This window comes from Canis lupus, chromosome 10 (genome assembly GCF_011100685.1).
Source record: "Canis lupus familiaris isolate Mischka breed German Shepherd chromosome 10, alternate assembly UU_Cfam_GSD_1.0, whole genome shotgun sequence".
NCBI classification, from domain to species: Eukaryota; Metazoa; Chordata; class Mammalia; order Carnivora; family Canidae; genus Canis; species Canis lupus.
The window spans coordinates 2,022,786-2,041,601 of NC_049231.1; the positions used below are offsets into that span (position 1 = coordinate 2,022,786).

Below are 18,816 nucleotides of genomic sequence, written 5' to 3' on the forward strand. Positions count from 1 at the left end.
AGATGCCACAATTAGTCTGTGTGGGCAGCCCAGATTATTCTGCTGAGTTCTGGGCTCGTATGTCCAGTGGCCCTCAGGTCCCTCAAACACATTCCAAACCGAACTTTTCACCAACCTGCCCCTTTTCATGCCACCAGCACCGGTCTCTTGGCCAGGAGCCTGGGATTCAGTCTCAAGGTCTCCCCTTCCCTCAAGTCCCACATCCACTAAGAATTTTCCAAACTGACATCAAACTCTCCCTTTAGCTGCCACTCTTCTTTCCATCCCAGCAGCCACTGTTCTAGTTCACCGCTTCGTGTCTACTTTCGGAATAGTCCAGTCCCCCTGCGGAATGATGCCTGGCGGTGCCCGTGAGAGACACACACAATGCCTGGAAACCACTTGGGGGTGGGCCACTTCGTAAAGTGACACTTCTGGGTTAGAGCCTCGGGCGGGAGGTTACTCCTAAAACTCGGTAAAACCGGGAGGCAGCGGCGTTGCCGCCAAGGAGCCGCCGACCTGGAGGGAAGCCGGGCGGCCCAGGCCGGGGACCGAGGCAAGCCGGGGCCGGGGCCGGGGCCGGGGCCGGGCCCGCCCGCCGCCCGCCGCCCGCCGCCCGCAGGGAGCGCCAGGTGAGCCCCCACCGCGCGGGGGGCGGGGCGGGGCGGGGCGGGGCGGCGGGGGCGGAGCCAGCCCAGCCCCGCCCCCTGCGCGCCCGCGGGCGGGCCTCCGGTCACGTGACGGCGGCCCAGGTGAGCGCCGCTTCCGGGGTCGGGAGCCCGCTGCGCCGGCGGCTCGGCGTCCCCTCGGTCGGTTGCGCGGGCGAGGGAGGCTATGGCGTCCTCCTCTGTCCCGCCGGCCACCGTACCGGCGGCGGCGGCGGCAGCGGCAGCGGCAGCGGCCCCGGGCTTCGGCTTCGCCTCCAAGACCAAGAAGAAACACTTCGTGCAGCAGAAGGTGAAGGTGTTCCGGGCGGCGGACCCGCTGCTGGGCGTGTTCCTGTGGGGCGTCGCCCACTCGGTGAGCCCGCCGCGCCCCCAGCTCCCGCCTGGAGCCCTCGCCGCCGCCCCCGCGCCCCCGCGCCCCCGCGCCCCGGCCCCGGCCCCCGCGCCCGCCCCGCGCCCGCCCCCGCGCCCCAACCTCAGGTGTCCCCGCCGCGGCGCCTCGCTGGAGGCGGCGCCGTCGTTCCTTCCGTGAGTCGGGCCCTGGCCCCCTCCGCGCCCCGGCCGCGCCGCGTCCGCCGCTCGAGCTCCGCCCGCCCCACCTGCCCTCCTGCTGCTCCGGCGTCGCGGCGGGCTCGGCGGGAGGCCGGGCGGGCGCCCAGGGCGGCGGTGCTGCGGCTCGGGAGGCAGCTCGGAGCGGCGCGGGTCGCCTTCCTCTCCAGCTGCCGCCCTGGTGCTGGAGCCTCGGCCCTGGGGGACGCTCCAGGCTTCCTGCGCGCCCCTGCCTTTGCCTTCCGAAGGTACAGCGTCCGGGAGAAGCCACCCACCCGGGCCTCGTTGACACTGTGTATGGGATATGCCTTTGGTTTTCACTGCATCCCCGTGGCTGGCCGCGGAGACGCTGTTCGGGGTCAGCGGGGGGTCGTCTGTGACCAACAGGATGGCTGAGGAGTGCTGCTGCTGGGGACGCTGCTGGTGAACCTGAGGAACAGGTGGCCGGTGTGGCCTGGGAGGAGGCCAAGCAGCCCAGTGCGTCGCTTTTCCTTCACTCAGGTGAAGGAAGCACAGCCATTGTTCCTCCACCCTCAGATTTAGAGTGGGAGGGATGCGGTGACCTTGAATGTAACAGGCAGTATTTTATAAATCAGTCTCCTTGAAGTGTTGTAGTCAAGGCGGAGTTGGACAGGTGGAAGGGAGTAAGGAAGAAGACCATTTTTGTCCCCTTCTTGATTTGTGGTTTAGAATGTCGGGGGGTGGGGGGGGCTCTTTTGTATTTGTGGTTCTATGGACCGCCCCCAGCTCCTGGGTGGTAATGTCTTAGAGGTAGGGCCGCCTCTCATATGGACTTTACAGGTGACCCATCCATCCCTTTGGGAAGCTTACCAAGGAGGATTTTTCTTTGGTAAGGATTGAGGAGTTACACATGAGAGCTGGCTGCCTCAGCTTCCCTAGGTATATATACTTTAGCTTCAACACCCCACCCTGTAGCCAACCCACATTTACTTCAAGTGTCTAGAGTGGAGAATTCCTTGAACATATGTCTTAATGATGATTCAGCCTGCTTAACAGCAGGTGGCGAGGAGGGGGCATGAAGAACTATAGCTGAATTTTAGGCTGGGAATCTCAAGTGGCTTTTCTTTTTCTTTTTCTTTTTTCTTCTTTCTTTCTTTCTTTCTTTCTTTCTTTCTTCTTTCTTTCTCTTTCTTTTTTTTTTTTTGGTTCCTGGAGGAAGACGTTCTGTCCTCCTTTTCTTTCTTTCTTTTTTTTTTTTTTTATGATAGTCACAGAGAGAGAGAGAGAGAGAGAGAGGCAGAGACACAGGCAGAGGGAGAAGCAAAAAAAAAAAAAAAGGGAGAAGCAGGCTCCATGCACCGGGAGCCCGATGTGGGATTCGATCCCGGGTCTCCAGGATCGCGCCCTGGGCCAAAGGCAGGCACCAAACCGCTGCACCACGCAGGGATCCCCTGTCCTCCTTTTCTACTGAGAGTGAGAGGAGCACAGTTTCACTGCAATCTGTGGATTTGGGTTAGGCTGCATTTCATCACCTCTGTTGAATGATCAAGAGAGGCAAGGCCTCCGCTTATTCATCTAATACACACTTCAGGACCCCCTGTGCCAAACTTTATGCTAGCTCAGCACCTGAGACATGCAGACAACTACAGCTGATCCTTGCCCTTGAAGAGCTCACAATGTAAATGGTGAACTTACATAAACTAGCCATTAGAGTCATGTGATAAGCGCACTGTTAAAGGTGGGTGAACAGTATTGCGGCAACGCTGGGGAGGAAACACATCTTCTTGGGATTTCTTCGTGCAGGAACTCCCTTCCCACCCAGAATTAGCAGATGGCTGATTCTGGGGGCCAAGGAGAGCGTGTGTTGCTTGCATCCTTTGGGCCATGGCCTGACTTGACTTTTAGGAACAGACAGCTAATGAGCTCATATCCTCTGCCTGCCTGCATGCACCCCCTCTGAAGTCAGCTGCTCTTCTTTTACTTGACACTCAGGCAGGTGAGGACCTACTGGAGAGACCTGGGTCAGGGTGGTCTGTTTGTAAGGAGATGCCTCCTGCAGGATGTGGACATCTCATTCTGGTTGCTGCAGGCTCCTCAGAGTCCCATTAACTCTCTTGTGTACATTTAAAAAAAAAAAAGCGCCTTTTGTTTTGTTTTTAATGGAGCATGGAACTGTTTGTCTTGAGTGTTTTGAGTCTGCTGAGGGTATTTTTTTCCCTTTAGAACTTCTCACAGCTTTAAAAATAGTGCTGAGCTGCTTACAGGGTTTGCCTAATATAAAATGACTGCTGCGAGCATGAAGCTCCATGGGGGTGGAGTGTGAGGGGCTGTGTGTGGGGGCTGCTGACTGCAGTCCCTGCTGGGCAGCAGAAGGGGTCAGATGCATTGTCTCACCTCTGGCAAGTAGATGCATAACTCGGGTTCCTAAATGAACAAGGGTTGAGTTGCCCTTTTCTGACTTTCGCCCAGAAGCAGTGTAGAAGTAGCTCTCCACACCCCTCCTCACTGGCTCCCTGTTCTTGTTTTGGTTTATCAGATCAATGAGCTCAGCCAGGTGCCTCCCCCAGTGATGCTGCTGCCAGATGACTTTAAGGCGAGCTCCAAGATCAAGGTCAACAATCACCTTTTCCACAGGTATGTGGAGATCCCTGCTCTTCTTTTGTCAACCTTCCTAGAAGAGAGTAATACATAATTTTAAGAGTTAAGATTCAGTGAATCGAAGGTTTTAGATTTGGAAGGCAGTTTGCAAGTTCTGCATTCTAACCCCCTTCCCAGAGCAGAAATTCAGTATCGTGCAACAAAACCATTAAAGTAACTTCCAGTGTTCTCTATACTCTGGTATATTTGTACTACTTTGTTTCTCATCTAGCCACAGAGTAAATACATTTAGATGCCCTTACCATTAGCTTCTGATAGAGACTCCCTGAAAGAAGTATCTTAGTCTCCTAGGTGCTTCTGGTATCAGAAGATGCCATTCGGAACAGTCGCACCTATTGCGGATTTTAGGATATCTCGAACTTGCATGAGATTTGGGAAATGATGCTGTTTAGATGGGCATTAGATCCTGGTTCTACTTAAGCTACTTATCAGTTCTCTGTTTGAAGCAGGTCACTCAACCACCCTGAGCCCCAATCTCTCCTGTAAAATGGGAATAATATACCTTTAAAGGCCTTCACAATAGTTTCATGAGAATCATATAGGGTAAATGTGTTGAAGGTGCTCTGTAGATTGTCAAGCCACATATAAATGTAATACTGTTCCTTTGTTTTCTTACCCTGAAAACCCCTATTTCAGAGAAAACCTGCCTAGTCATTTCAAGTTCAAGGAGTACTGCCCCCAGGTCTTCAGGAACCTCCGTGATCGCTTTGGCATTGATGACCAAGATTACCTGGTGAGAGTCCTTTTCGGGTGAGGGGTGTCCTTTCTCCATGACAAGCAGGGAATCCTGGGGCCAGTCATGTTTAGAGAAATGAGAGCTTTGGTAAGTCTGATTCTTTACCTATTTGTGGTCACAAGGCCTCTTCAAAAATCTGATGAAAGGCGTTAACCCAGTCCTTGGGGAAAAATGTAGCTACATTAAAATTTTTGCTTTCACATTCATTCAGTCCAGGTGAAGAACCCCTGCTCCACCTTTCATACAAGAGTTTTATCTGCTTTCGGATACATTCACTTGACCATTATCCTATGATTGTATCTCCATTCAAAGAGGAAAAGAGCCTCTGACCTATTTATGTTCCCAGGTATCCCTCACCCGAAGTCCCCCGAGTGAAAGTGAAGGCAGTGATGGTCGCTTCCTTATCTCCTACGATCGAACTCTGGTCATCAAAGAAGTATCCAGTGAGGACATTGCTGACATGCATAGCAACCTCTCGAACTACCACCAGGTTAGGCGGCTTTCCAGCTTCGTTCTTTCCCTCTCCTCTCTAGTCATAGCTTTGCTGCTGGAGAACATTAGGAAACTTTTCTCTTTTCCCTACAACCCATTTTGCTGCCCAAGGAGCACTTGACATCATGTTTTTGAAAACTAGGAATTTCGGAAAAAGCCTCTGCATACCTCTTTGTGTTTGACCAAAAAGGAGAAGTTAGACATGTTCCTTTCTCATTTGGTATTTACGATCCCAAACTGCTGTGGATTGATACATCAGGGGCACACATATAGCGGTTATCAACTGTAGACTAAGCCAGAATTAGGTGAACTGTTAACACCAATATACTGTCAGGAATAAATGTGGTTTCGAGGAGAAAAGCAGGATAAGTACACAATTGGGAATAAACTGAAGGGGAGAAGCATGATCATATCCAGTCCTGAGTGGGATTAGGGAGGCTTTTCTGTCTGATGAGATTAACCTGAAACGTGCAGTTTCCGGAATATTTCAGTGATAAAAACACTGCCTGAATATCTTTCTAATGGGAAAAAAAAAAATCCCCCTAAAGTCAGTTAGCAAGGAATAAATGAAAGACTAGAAAAATAATTGGTTTAGTCAACAAACATTGAATCTCCGTTATCACTAGGCCCTACATTAGGCAGTGGAGAAAGAGGTGACTGAGGAAGAGGCCCTGGAGGATCTCTCAGCCTCACGGCAGAGGCTAGGAAACCAACATAAACACAGTGGGATGTGTGCAGTAGTAGAGGGATATACAGAGTGCTGTGGGGGTGCTTAGGAAGAGCATCCTAGCTTACCTGGGGAAAGAAGTGCACTGGGAGGTTCAAGGAGAGTTTGTTAGAGCAAGGATTATAGGAGTCGGTTCTTGAAAGACTAGTATGGACTCCTTAGACAAGGTGGAAGAAAGCATTCTAGGCAAAGGACAACTTGCAAAGGCACAGAGCTGAGAGAGCGGTATATTATTTAGAAATAGTCCCATGACTGCATTTTCGAGAATGGGTTGGATAGGGGAATGCTAGGAGTGAAGATTAGCATTACCAGGTAGGAGGTAATGCTAATAGTCTGGGTGAGGAATGACAGAGGGTGGAGGAACGATGGCAGTGGAGAGGCAGAGGGACTCGTGGGAGACTTGGGGGAATTAAGGCAAAGGTGCCTCCAGATTCCTGGCTGGGGATAACCGGGTGTCTATTCACTAACAGTTGGGAAGCACAAAAAGAAAGCGGTTTTGGGGAGAAGACAGTTCTGATTTAGACATGTGGAATGTAGGGTTTCTACAGTTCATTCAGATGTAGATGTTCCATAAGTGGTTGGGGAATGGAGTTCAGGAAAGTAGAAGTGTAGATTTGAGAGTTACAGGTAATAGATGGTATTTAAAACTATAGATACAGACTATTGACAGGAAGTGTTATGGAGAAGAAATGAAGCAATTAGAAGAGCCCATAAAGGAGAGTTTGAGTTGCCAGGTACCCTCCTTTGTTCTGTATGGGATTTGAGGAGAGAGGGGAAGAGAATTGGAAGAGTGGCATAGGGGGAGCCCAGGGTGAAGAGAGTTCTAGGGAGAGTCTGGTTGGGAGTATCAAGTGCCCCCAAGTTGAAATACAACAATAACTAAAATGAATACCAAATGATTTGGCAACAGGGATTTGAGGAAGGGAGTAGTAGATTTCAGAGGAAAGATGAGAGTATGAGTTTGATTTCACTGGCTTAAGGTGTGAAAGGAAGTGGATTCATTGTGGACTACTTTTCTGAGAAGGCTGGCTCTAGGGGAAGAAGGCAGCAATGCTGACAGAGACAATAGCATAAAAGATGAGTCATTTTTTAAGAATCCCAAATTATAAGCCATCATGCAAACATTTTTACTATGGGAACTTAGCCCACCAGGAAATGTTAGTCTAGGTAAAATCATTTCGTGGTAAACAGATGTAATCTCTAATCCTGGTTCTGTGACCACTTGTACTTGAAGAGTTTAGGGATGCCTGGGTGGCTCAACGGTTGAGCACCTGCCTTTGGCTCGGGTTGTAATCCTGGGGTCCTGGGATCGAGTCCTGCAGTGGGCTCCCCACGACAAGCCTGCTTCCCCCTCTACCTATGTCTCTGCCCCTCTCTCTCCCTCATGAATAAATGAATAAAATCTTTTTTAAAAAAATAGAGAGAGGGACACCTGGGTGGCTCAGTGGTTGAATGTCTGTATTTGACTCAGGGCCTGATCCTAGAGTCCTGGGATTGAGTCCCGCATCGGGCTTCCTGCATGGAGCCTGCTTCTCCTTGCCTGTGTCTCTGCCTCTCTGTGTGTCTTTCATAAATAAATAAAATCTTAAAAAAAAAAAAAAATAGGGAGTCTAGTGGCTCTTGGGTGACTCAGTTGATTGAGCATCCGACTCTTGATTTTGGCTCAGGTCATGGTCTCTGTCTTGAGATTGAGCTGGGCTCCATGCTCAGCAGGGAGTCTACTTGCCCCTCTCCCTCTGCCCCCTACCTGTGCACGCGTGCATGCTCTCTCACTCTCTCTCTCTCTCTCTCATAAATCTTTAGGGGATCCCTGGGTAGTGCAGCGGTTTGGCGCCTGCCTTTGGCCCAGGGCGTGATCCTGGAGACCCGGGATCGAATCCCACGTTGGGCTCCCGGAGCATGGAGCCTGCTTCTCCCTCTGCCTGTGTTTCTGCCTCTCTCTCTCTGTGTGTGTGACTATCATAAATAAATAAAAATTAAAAAAAATAAATAAAAGCTTTAATATAAAGAGACATTATACAAATGGAATAAATCAGGAGATGGGGATTCAGAAACTTCATGGATACCACAGATGCCTTTAACAAGTCTCCACCACTTTTTTTTTTTAAGATTTTATTTATTTATTTGAGAGAGAGCATTCATGCAGGGGTACGCCTGGGGGTGGGGGTGGGGCAAGGCAGAGGAAGAGGAAGAGAGAAAGAATCCCAGCTGGGCTCCATGCTCTGCAGGGCTCAATCCCACAACCTTGAGATCATGACCTAAGTGGAAACCAAGAATCAGATGCTCAACTGACTGAGCCACCCAGGCGCTCCCCACTCACACTTTTGACCTTGTAATCTCTCTACTTGAAGTTGTCTGCCCTACTCTGGAATGGTGGTGTTTGAATTCCCATCCCTGGGCTGGTTGTGCATTTACTCCTCAGCTTCTCCCCATTCCTTCCTCCCTTCTACCCCAGTACATTGTGAAGTGCCATGGCAACACACTGCTGCCCCAGTTCCTGGGGATGTATCGAGTTAGCGTGGACAATGAAGACAGCTACGTGCTTGTGATGCGCAACATGTTTAGCCACCGTCTTCCTGTGCACAGGAAGTATGACCTCAAGGTAAGGAGAGGCTAGCTGAGGGAGAGGCTCCTGATAGCCTGAGAGTGGGGAAGGGCCTGGGAGGGCACTGAGATGGTTCATTTCAAAGGAAAGAAGACTGTGGGTGTGAATATTCCTCTTAGGAGCTGGATCCTAACTTCTTTTAGCCACTTCTGCTGACTTGGTCTTTGGGTCTCTCCACAGGGCTCCCTAGTGTCCCGAGAAGCCAGCGATAAGGAAAAGGTGATACTAATTTTAGGTGACAGGGTGAGGGATGAGGGAGGGCAGATAAAGGGATCTCCTTAGGATAGAGGTAGGGATCACCAGCTATTTCGTCTTATCTTAAACCACCAAAAAGAAGAGAGGTGTAAACTTGTGCTGATGCTGGGATTAAGTGTTTGGAATGGGCAGCAGGAGCAGCTGCTTTCTCACTGGCATGGGTTAGGCCATGTGGAAGGTGTGGCTATGGATAAAGACAAACTTTGAGAGCGAAATGCTTACTCTCTACCCCCCGCTCTGGGTTCTTGTATTCAGGTGGCTATTTTCTGCTTAAGAAGAATGAAAGGCGGTATGTGAGGTCTTGACTGGAAACCATAAGCAGACGGTAGTGGGATGTGATTTGGGGTACCGCTGCAGTGACTGAGTTTGGAGAAGCCACAAGAGCGGAGAACGGCCTCTGGGCAGCATGGCAGTGTGCAGTTAGAGGAGCTGTGAGATCTCTCTCCCCTCAAGGCCACTGAGTTACAGAGAGCCCTAGGAAGAGAGCATGGTTCTCTGAGACCTTGAGGGAAGGGCTGTATTCCCAAGATTCCCCTTACCTATTTTCAGGTTAAAGAATTGCCCACCCTTAAGGATATGGATTTTCTCAACAAGAACCAGAAGGTTTATATTGGTGAAGAGGAGAAGAAAGTATTTCTAGAGAAGCTAAAGAGAGATGTGGAGGTGATGATCGGGGTGCTTTGGGAAATGGCTGTTTCCTGTTGCTCCCCCCCGGGGCAGCTGTCTCTCCCGTTCCCTTTATTCTTTGGGTTTTCTGCATGTAGGGGAGTTGGGTATGGGACATAAAAAACCCTTAGAGGTGACCCATGGAGGGGATGGCTAGAATTGACTAAAAGGATGACCTCAGGTACCAGGACATTGATGTACTAAAGGGCAGTGGTATACTCCCAACCCTTGATTTTCATCCTTCCTTTCCCCAGGAGGGCCCCTGAAGCTCAGAGGGGAGGTATAAGGGTGGTGTGGTGCTGGGAGCAGGGAAGGAGATCTGAGGTATCTGATTTGTCAGTGGGGTCTCAGTTCCTAGTGCAGCTGAAGATCATGGACTACAGCCTTCTGCTGGGCATCCACGACATCGTTCGGGGCTCTGACCCAGAGGAGGAGGGACCTGTGCGGGAGGAGGAGTCAGAGGGGGATGGAGACTGTGACCTGACAGGGCCACCTGCTCTGGTGGGCTCCTATGGCACCTCCCCTGAGGGTATTGGCGGCTACATCCATTCTCACCGGCCCCTGGGCCCTGGAGAATTTGAGTCCCTCATTGACGTCTATGCCATCCGGAGTGCTGAGGGTGAGAGAAATCCTGGAAATATTAAGGGTGTTGGTGGTGGGGAGGGTTGGCCTTGGGGGAGTGAGGGGACTGAGACCAGCCAGGGTGGTGGGAGAGAGGCCAGTTAGCTTTTCAAAACAGATCTGACTGGTTCTTGGGAAGAGGGAATTGGGACTATACTTGCTCTTCCTCGCTTTCTTTCCCCAGGGGCCCCCCAGAAGGAGGTGTATTTCATGGGCCTCATTGACATCCTGACACAGTATGATGCCAAGAAGAAAGCAGCTCACGCAGCCAAAACTGTCAAGCACGGGGTGAGGGCTCCCCAAATCCTTTCCTATCTTTTGACTGGGAACAGAGGGAGCCTTTTGTACGGGAGCAATGGGGTGGCAAAAGGACGAAGGGCTGGGAAGGGCTGGGTGCGGAAGTGGTGTGGGGAGGACTGGAGGCTGCGGAGTGGGATGGGGTGGTGGGGTGCCTGACGCTGTGTTCCTACCTCCTCTCGCAGGCTGGGGCAGAGATCTCCACTGTCCATCCTGAGCAGTATGCTAAGCGGTTCCTGGATTTTATTACCAACATTTTTGCCTAAGAGACTACCAGACTCCGTGCTGCTTTATGTTCAAGGTGGCAGGGTTCCGAGAGGCTTGGGGAGCTGTGGATATGTTGACCACTACTACTTCTCTTCCTCTTTTGTTAAATTCCAGCTACAGGCTCCTTCTACCCACACAACTCCATCTTGTTGACTAGGCTTTTCCTGACCCTCAGAAATACACTGTCCTGTCCCCCCCTCCCCACCCGCCCACTTTTCTTCCATTTCTCCCTCCCTTCCAGCAATTCTGCTTGCTTCATTAGAGTGTTACTGTTGACTCACTCCCAAGTGCCTTGATCTTTGTAAATGTCCTGTTGTTTCTAGAACATAGGAGGAGATGGGGGAAGGGGATTACTTGCCATCTTCAGGAACTGACTGGACGGATGGACCTGGCTCAAGCAACTACTCTGGATGCATTTTGCTGTGTGGGATGAACTAAGAATGTCTGAATTTTGCTGATAACTTTATAGAACTCACTGTGGCATGCCTCCTTCCCGGTAGACCCTGGGATGGAGGACTTTTAAGATACTACAGGTGTGGGTGCTGGCATGCACACATATGATGGGTTATGGCCCATTTTACACACTAATGGGGTGGGGAGCGGCGAGCCAGCTGGTGCCTTACAGAGGTGGGACCCAGGAGGACTCTTGAAATTATTCAGGGAATTGGAAAAGGTGTCTGTCAAGAATTGACTACTACTCTCCAAACTCTTCCCTCACCCTACTTCCAACCCCTGCCCCTGTACTTCTGGGCACAAGAACCCAGAGATGGCCAAACCGTTCAAGCCTGGGTGAAGATGTTTGACTGCTGCTGCTCTTCACCAGGACCTTCCACACCTCCCAAGGCTGGAACCCTTCAGCGGGGGACGAGGGTGGGGGCAGTTTTGGAGGCTGGGATGATGGGCCAGGGTGTAAGGTTCACTCCCAATGCTAAATTTCCTTTCTTCACGTGTAGCCATCTCTGAGGTTTTATCCCCAGCAGGAGGAAATATCTCTACCTGGGTCCATCCTGGTCATTTCAAGAGGATGGAACGTCTCAAGTGCGGGAACCTCCTCTACTCCTTGGAGATGTGCACCTAGCATACTTCCTTCCCAACCCCTTCTCAAGCCCTTTTTCCAGTTGGATGTGTTATTCTGTTCTTTTCTGTCTTATACTGCTACTATGTCTCCCAGGGGACAGATGGACTTCTTTGTCATCTTCACTCTCCACCCCCAGAGAGGAGTCAGAGCCATAACTCAATCACTGGCCCCCTCCCAAGAGTTGAAATGACAAGTGGTAGTCTCAGAGTGTAGAGGACCCTGAGGGCCCAGATAGTGTCCTCCCCACCCCCTGATACCTTTGGGGCTAAGGCAGCCATTCTTGCTACCCTCCATCCCCTTTATGGCTTCTGCACTTTTTTAAAACATAAAGATGGGCACCTGCAACTGGCCTGTGGGGATGCAAAGATTCTTTGCTCTGTATCTAGCTGGACTGATCTGTCTCACAGGAAGTCATACAGTCATAAAGGAGAATTTCTCTCTCCCCTTCATCTTCTCCAAAGGAAGTAACAAGACGAGTCCACAGTTAAGAATTAGAGCCCCTATAATATCTTCCCATCAGGGGCCTGCTGATCTTTTTCATTCCAACCATCTACCTTCCCCTTTTGAATGCAATAAAACTCCATGACACCAGCAGCTGTTGCTCTTTAGAAATTGGTTTTCTGACCATGTGGCTGATGTATCATGAGCAGAATGGTCTTCGTTTTGTTGCTTCTGTTTTTCATCTTTTTTGTTTTATTAATTAATAAAGATCTTGTGTATTTACTCCCATCGCTGTCACTGTATAGGAAATAAATTATTGAATCCATATTCCTTCACAGACATGCCTCCTCCCCCCCTCTTTTCTGAGGAACCCTGTGCTTAGGGGTGCAGAGACCAGATGAAGAATTACCCATCTTTAAAATGTGGGGCCCCTAATTAAGGATGTGGGTTTCTAGTTAAAAGGTGGTGAGGGGTGTGCATGGCAATGGAAAACTTACTCTCCAGCTCTGTCAGAGTCCACGTATGGGGGGGCCAGGGAGAAGGGCTGATGGGGTGCTCCCTCTTCCCCCCCGGAGTTCTGGGCCTGATGACACAGTCACTCCTGTAAAGGTGAGTGAGCCTCAGAGCACGCTCCCTCACTTGTACTTGCTCACAGGAGCTAAAAGAAGAACGGGGTGTTCCCCCTAGGCTTCCTGGGAAAGATGTCCTGTTGTTTGGAGAGTAGGAAGAGTACAGCAGGGTCCTGGGAAAGTGGAGAAAGCGACCAGCCCTCCAGCCCAGGGAGGGAGTGAAGAGAGGGGTGGATAAATAGAGGCTGCTGCCAGCCTGGGAGATCCAGTGCTGTTTGGCTGAGGAGGCCTTTGGCTGGTGGAAAAACCTGGCTTGATGTGGCCCCAGGGAAGTGAGCTGGCCCGGGGGCGGAGAGCGCTCTGATGTGGGAAGCAGAGCAGAGCAGAGCAGAGCTGTTTGTTCTTGGAGCGTTTTTAACTCTACTTGTACCAGAGACTTCGCACCCCCACCCCCACCCTCACCCCCATCCCCATCCCCCCCAAGGCATTTTTTTGAGGCCTGTATTCCCTTCCCATTCTGCACTAGCCTCAGGATCCCTGTGGGTGGAAAGGAAAGTCGGAGGCGCTCACCCAGCCCCGCCTGCGGGCAGGTTGCGGGGGTCACAGAAGGTCACAACCTAGGAGAAGGCGAGCGCCCCGGGAAGGGATGGAAATAGTGTGGGCGTGGGGGTGGTTCTCCTCCTCCAGGACCAGGGCTTTCCTTACTGTGGCTCTGCCGGTCCTAGATTGTTCCTCGGCGCTTCTAGCAGCAGCAGGCGGATCACAGAGAACCGCCCCCCCCCCCCCCCCCCCCCGCGGAAGGCACCCGCAGCCCGCTGCAAGGGCCGAGGGCGGGCAGCGACCCAGGCCGCACCGGGCTCCGCGCCCCCGCCCCCCCCGCGGAAGGCGCCCCGCCGCGAGGGCCGAGGGGGGCCCGGGAGGGGAGCGGACCCAGGCCGCGCCCGCCCCCGCGCCCCCGCCCCCGCCCCCGCGCCCCTCCCCGCCGCGGCCCGCGCTCCGCCCCCGCCCCGTCCCGTCCCCGTCCCGGGGCGCAGCGCCCGCCCCCCGCCGCCCCGGGGCCGCCCTCGCGCCGGCCCGCACCCTCGGCGGAGCCCCCCGCCCCCCGGGCCGCCCCCCCTTGTTGCTAAGGCCCCGACCGTCATCCCGGCAACAGCCTCAGTCATGTGACCGGCAATGGCGGCGCTGACGGGAGGTAGGTGAGCCCGGCGCCCCACACCCCCGCGCCCGCGCCCGCGCCCCCCGCCCGCCCCCCGCCGGCCCCGCGCCCCCCGCGCCGCGGCCCGCACCCGGGCTGGCGGGCGGCGCCCCCGCGGCAGGCTCCCCGCCCGCGGGCCCCGACCGGGCGACAGGCCGACGCGGGCCTGCTTCCGCGCCTCGCGGGTCCGGGCCGCCGCCGAGCAGCCCGCGCCCCCGCCCGCGCCCGCGCCCGCGCCCCCCGCCCCCCGCCCCGCGGGGTCGCGGCCCAGCGCCCGCCCCGCCCGCCCCGCCCGCCCCCGCTCCCGAGCCGGCGGGACCGAGCCAGGACCCCGAGGTCCCGGGCCCCGCGGCCTTGGATGCGCAGGACGAGCGGAGGTTCCGGGGCCGCAGCCTCACCCTCTGGGCCTCGAGGTGCCTCTGGCCCGGAGGGGACTGGGATGGAGCCGCACAGCCGCTCCCCTTGGGGTCAGTCCAGGAGTTGAGGCCACACTGGCGGCCCCTCTTCTATTTGAGCCACCTTTGGAGGCGTTGTAGGGACAGCTCTGTAGCCGCACCCGGTAAGACTCGGGGGAGCCCCGGCTCCTCCAGCCGAGCCCCGCGGAGCCGCACCCTCCCGCCTGCAGACCCGGTCGCTGCCGGCCTTACTGCTCCAGGCGCGGGGTTACAAAGGCGACAGCAAGAACCTCGTTACTTAGGGGCTGTTGCCACTTTGCCCGCCTCCAAACAGACTTCCGCAGAAGGGACCCTGGGCTGGCCCGCAAGGAAGGCTCCCTAGCGACGGGGGCTGAATTGTGGGGGGACGTGGGGCAGGGTGAGGACTTGGGGAGCGTAGGAAAGCTTCTCACCCGTGTGATCCGAGGCAGGTGGCAAGAAAGACCTCCGTGGGGGGGGGGGGGGCTTTTCCCTTCCTGACTTCTCTCATCTGCGCCCTAGGCCTTCTTGAGAGCCTCAGAGCTGGGGAGGAGAAGAGGAAAGTTAGCTTGCTGAAGTTCCATCTTTAGCAACTTGGGAGAGGCTGGGGATGCAGCTCTGCAGGAGAGAAGGAGAGGAAATGGAAGAGGAGTTTTTGTTTTGTTTCTGGGCTGCTGGCGGAGTGGGGGTGAGGGGGGCCGGTCACCTTTGTCATCATAACCCTTTCCTTTCTACTCTCCCCGCTCCCCCCAGTCCTAGTCAGCTGAGTGTGGCAATAGAGGGATTTCTACTGCTCCCGTCCATGGGCTTTCCAGGTATCTGCCTCCCAAGGGGAACTCAGCTTTCGCCTTTAAATTGGTTTCCTCCATTCCATGTGCCAAGTAATCCCATTCCCAGTAACTTACACCCGGGTTCCCAGTCTTCTGTTACCTGGGCTGCTGGGTTGGAGCATGAGGAAAGTGGGTAGGGGGGTATCTCACCTTCCCTTCTTTTCCCTTCCACCCACCAGGTCCCACAGCTGACAAGTAGGAAGCAGGGACAGTGGAGCGAGCCTGCATGCCAATTCTAAGCTGTTCAGGATCAAAGTGAGCAAAAAAGTCTCCCTCCCCTTTAAAGAAGCTGGTCCCCCCCCCCCCAGAGGGAGGAGGGCCAGATTGTTTCTGTGATCTTGGGAGGAGTGGAAACAGAACCAAGACTGCTGCTTGGCCCAGACGATGATAATAATAAAGTCATAGAAACTTTCTTGCTCTTTAGTGGGTGCTAGGATTTGAAAGATAAGAGCTCTGAGACAGAAAATCAGCTGGGGTGGCTAGGAGTCAGGGGTTGGACTGTGGGACAGTAGAGGTGATAAAGGGCCTGAAAGCAACCTGAGGTAGTAGGCACGGATTTTGTCAAATGGGGACCCCCCACCCTGAGTCCCTTTCACCCTGGGGGCAGTGTCGTTCGTCCTGTCCAGAATGGCAGCCTGTGGAGGCACCTGCAAGAATAAAGTGACTGTCTCCAAGCCTGTGTGGGACTTCCTGAGCAAGGAGACCCCAGCCCGGCTGGCCCGGCTTCGGGAGGAGCACCGCGTGTCCATCCTCATCGATGGCGAAACTTCTGACATCTACGTCCTGCAGCTATCCCCGCAGGGTCCTCCCCCGGCACCCCCCAACGGGCTCTACCTGGCCCGGAAGGCGCTCAAGGGGCTGCTAAAAGAGGCCGAGAAAGAGCTGAAAAAAGCTCAGAGGCAGGGCGAGCTTATGGGCTGCCTGGCTTTGGGGGGTGGCGGGGAGCACCCTGAGCTGCACCGCCCAGGGCCACCCCCTCCCCCTCTGCGAGCAGCCCCGCTCCTGCCCCCAGGGGCTCGGGGGCTTCCCCCTCCTCCTCCTCCCCTCCCCCCTCCACTTCCTCCCCGCCTTCGGGAGGAGGCTGAGGAGCAGGAGAGCACCTGCCCCATCTGTCTGGGGGAGATCCAGAACGCCAAGACCTTGGAGAAGTGCCGGCACTCGTTCTGTGAGGGCTGCATCACCCGGGCCCTGCAGGTGAAAAAGGCTTGTCCCATGTGTGGCCGCTTCTATGGGCAGCTGGTGGGCAACCAGCCCCAGAATGGGCGCATGCTGGTCTCTAAGGACGCCACGCTCCTACTGCCCAGCTATGAGAAGTATGGCACCATTGTCATCCAGTACGTCTTCCCGCCCGGTGTCCAGGGGGTAAGAAGACCTGCCGTGCCCTTCGGTTTTCCCCAAGCGTGTTCTCTGACCTAGGAAACCTGGGTGAAGGGGAGTGTGTTTGTTAGATGTGATGTAGTCTTGCCGCCTCCCAGCATGCCTTCGCACCCGGTGCCCTGGAGCTAGCTGGTCCCCCCACCTTCAGGCCCAGCTTTTCTAGCCCACGACTCCACGGCACATATGAAACTCAGGTAGGAGAGAAAGGCTCTTGCCTCGGTGAACTTGGATGGATGACGACAGCTATTCTTGGCAGAGGTGAATTCTGTGGAGAAGGTGGCTCAGGTGCAGGCAGGCCTAGCGGGAAGGGATCTGACCCTCTTCACAGAGCAGTGAGTGCTGCTTTGTTCCAGACTGCTGAGAGGAAAATCTTGTTGACAGTGGGAGGTTAAACCAGGAGTGGTCGAGAGCCTCTAGGTGTCTCCTGCTTGACCATGCAAGGGTAATTTCCAGGCCTGGTTTGCAGAGGGCTGAGGAAGCTCTGAAGGAGAGTAATGGGAAAGTGGCCCGGGCTAGGCAGGCTTAGAAGCGCTGGGAGTGTTTTCAGGTGGAGAGGGGAAGACAGAGAGAGATTATTCTCAGTCTTCACATTTCTGCTGACTTATCTGGTGGGTGAGGACGAGCGAGCGGCTTGCCATCACTTTTGAGAATCCATTTGTTGCTGAACTGAGACTTGAGAGATTGAGGCAGCAGAAGGAACTTCCTTAGTAGTAAGGATTTTGTCCAAAAATGGGCTCCTGCTGTCCAAACCTTTCAAGGAAGTCTCTCCCTCCTTGAAAGGCTGTCGGCCCGTTGCTGCCCCATCAGCATTAGGCGGCCAGTGGACCAGGATGACCCTCGGTTGGCATCACGGGCCTTCACGTGCCCAGCTGCTCACTGTCCTCTCTGCTTCCCCTTCGTCCCAGGCTGAACACCCAAACCCAGGAGTTCGGTACCCTGGCACCACACGGGTGGCCTACCTCCCGGACTGCCCCGAGGGCAACAAGGTGCTGACCCTGTTCCGCAAGGCATTTGACCAGCGTCTCACCTTCACTATCGGCACGTCCATGACCACAGGGAGACCGAATGTCATCACCTGGAACGACATTCACCACAAGACCAGCTGCACAGGAGGACCCCAGCTGTGCGACCCTCCTTCATTTCCTTTCCCTCCCTTGGCTCCTCCCCTTCTCTCTATTTTCACTCCAGGGAATGACAGCAACCCCCTCTCTCCTAGAGCCTCCTAACTAGAGAGGACCACCCCCAAACTATCCCAGCCATCTCTTCCATCCCAGCGTCTCTACATTCCACCTGGCCCAATATGCCCAGCTTAACCTACAGAAATAAGCAGAAGTGGGCTAAGTTATCTCAGGATTGGCTATGCTCAGGGGAAGTGGGGAGCGGCTGGAACTGGGCCCCCAGAATGAGGGAGAGCATGAGGCTAAGATGAGTCAGCTGGAATGGCTAATCCTGACCTTCGTCTCTCTTTGCTCCCAGGTTTGGGTACCCGGACCCCACCTACCTGACCCGGGTGCAAGAGGAGCTGAGAGCCAAGGGTATCACAGACGACTGAAGGACTTCCCCTCTGCCAAGCCCTTGCCTTTCTCCATAGGACCCAGCGGAAGCCTCTGTTCTCTCTCCCTCTGCCCCCCCCACACCACACAAACAGGGGACCAGTCTGACTGGGGAAGGAGTTCAGAGAGGGAGGGGGCAATCCCTTCCCCTGTCCCCTCCCCCAGGCCAAGTGCTTCTGTGCAGTGAGAGCCGCTCCCTTCTGGGAGGGGGATCTCCCAGGCTCTGCTCCCCACCTCCCCATGTACATACTCCCAGTCTCCCTACCCCCTCCTTTGCCCTTGGCTTTTTCTGGTATGTGCTGTGCTCCAGTGACTAAGCTGAGAAAGGACCTGGGTGGGGAGGGAAGGTCTCTCGAGCCCCCTGCTCTACTGCTGAGCTTCGGCATGGGGGAGGGGCAGTGGGGCTGAGGTGAGCCCCCCCATCCCCCGGAGCCGGCCCTGTGTGTTTCTCAGAACCAGTCCCCCTTCCACCTTAACGGGTCCTTTCTCTCCTGTGTCTCTGTCTCCGTCAGTCCGTCAGTCCGTCTCCTGCTCTTCTCTGCCCCCTATAAGGAGCCTCCTTACCCTGTTCTGGAATCGCCGCCAGACTGTAGCTTTTAATTTAATAAAAATAAAGTAAAATATGCAACTCTCTCTGCCACACCCGTTCTGTTCTGTGGCCCCGGGTGGGGGTGGGGTGGGGAGCGGAACCCGCTGAGAAGGGGAAGGGGTGGTGATCGGGTAAATCCCCGCGCGTCTCCCCAGTCCCGGCCTCCAGAGAGCCTGGGACACGGCAAGTGCTCAGTGGGCTCCCGACGCATCCACGTCGGAATCGGGACTACGGGGGGGTTGGCTCGTCGTGGAACTTGGGTTGTGGTAGAGAAAGGAACAACCCTACCCCTT

General features: G+C 54.6%; 2 protein-coding genes and 1 long non-coding RNA gene across 10 annotated transcripts; 2 read left to right on the plus strand and 1 right to left on the minus strand.

Annotated features, from left to right (window-relative positions):
• The first annotated feature begins 737 nt into the window (after positions 1–737).
• Positions 738–12,285, plus strand: PIP4K2C (phosphatidylinositol-5-phosphate 4-kinase type 2 gamma). 4 transcript variants are annotated; one of them, XM_038549794.1, is made up of 10 exons: positions 739–999; positions 3,691–3,788; positions 4,449–4,545; positions 4,895–5,038; positions 8,223–8,369; positions 8,553–8,591; positions 9,177–9,290; positions 9,645–9,912; positions 10,099–10,202; positions 10,397–12,285. In XM_038549794.1, the coding sequence occupies exons 1-10, from the start codon at positions 814–816 to the stop codon at positions 10,475–10,477; spliced, it is 1,278 nt and encodes a 425-aa protein (XP_038405722.1). In that variant the 5' UTR covers positions 739–813; the 3' UTR covers positions 10,478–12,285. The 4 variants fall into 4 exon arrangements, with proteins under 4 accessions (XP_038405723.1, XP_038405722.1, XP_038405725.1 ...); XM_038549797.1 differs by lacking the exon at positions 739–999 and adding an exon at positions 1,412–1,441; XM_038549796.1 differs by lacking the exon at positions 739–999 and adding an exon at positions 3,126–3,150.
• Positions 11,979–18,024, minus strand: LOC119873573. Of its 2 annotated transcripts, XR_005365300.1 has the most exons (4): positions 15,155–18,024; positions 14,609–14,717; positions 12,495–12,598; positions 11,979–12,294 (listed from the first exon to the last, which is right to left on the minus strand). It is a non-coding gene; the product is annotated as an uncharacterized LOC119873573 (long non-coding RNA). The 2 variants fall into 2 exon arrangements; XR_005365299.1 differs by lacking the exon at positions 15,155–18,024 and having other exon boundaries at positions 14,609–15,148.
• DTX3 (deltex E3 ubiquitin ligase 3) lies at positions 13,630–18,567 on the plus strand. Of its 4 annotated transcripts, none has more exons than XM_038549798.1 (6): positions 13,630–13,758; positions 14,928–14,989; positions 15,184–15,259; positions 15,631–16,366; positions 17,287–17,504; positions 17,858–18,567. In XM_038549798.1, the coding sequence occupies exons 3-6, from the start codon at positions 15,231–15,233 to the stop codon at positions 17,931–17,933; spliced, it is 1,059 nt and encodes a 352-aa protein (XP_038405726.1). In that variant the 5' UTR covers positions 13,630–13,758; positions 14,928–14,989; positions 15,184–15,230; the 3' UTR covers positions 17,934–18,567. The 4 variants fall into 4 exon arrangements, with proteins under 4 accessions (XP_038405726.1, XP_038405728.1, XP_038405727.1 ...); XM_038549800.1 differs by lacking the exon at positions 13,630–13,758 and adding an exon at positions 14,097–14,320; XM_038549799.1 differs by lacking the exon at positions 13,630–13,758 and having other exon boundaries at positions 14,348–14,989.
• Positions 18,568–18,816: the final 249 nt, after the last annotated feature.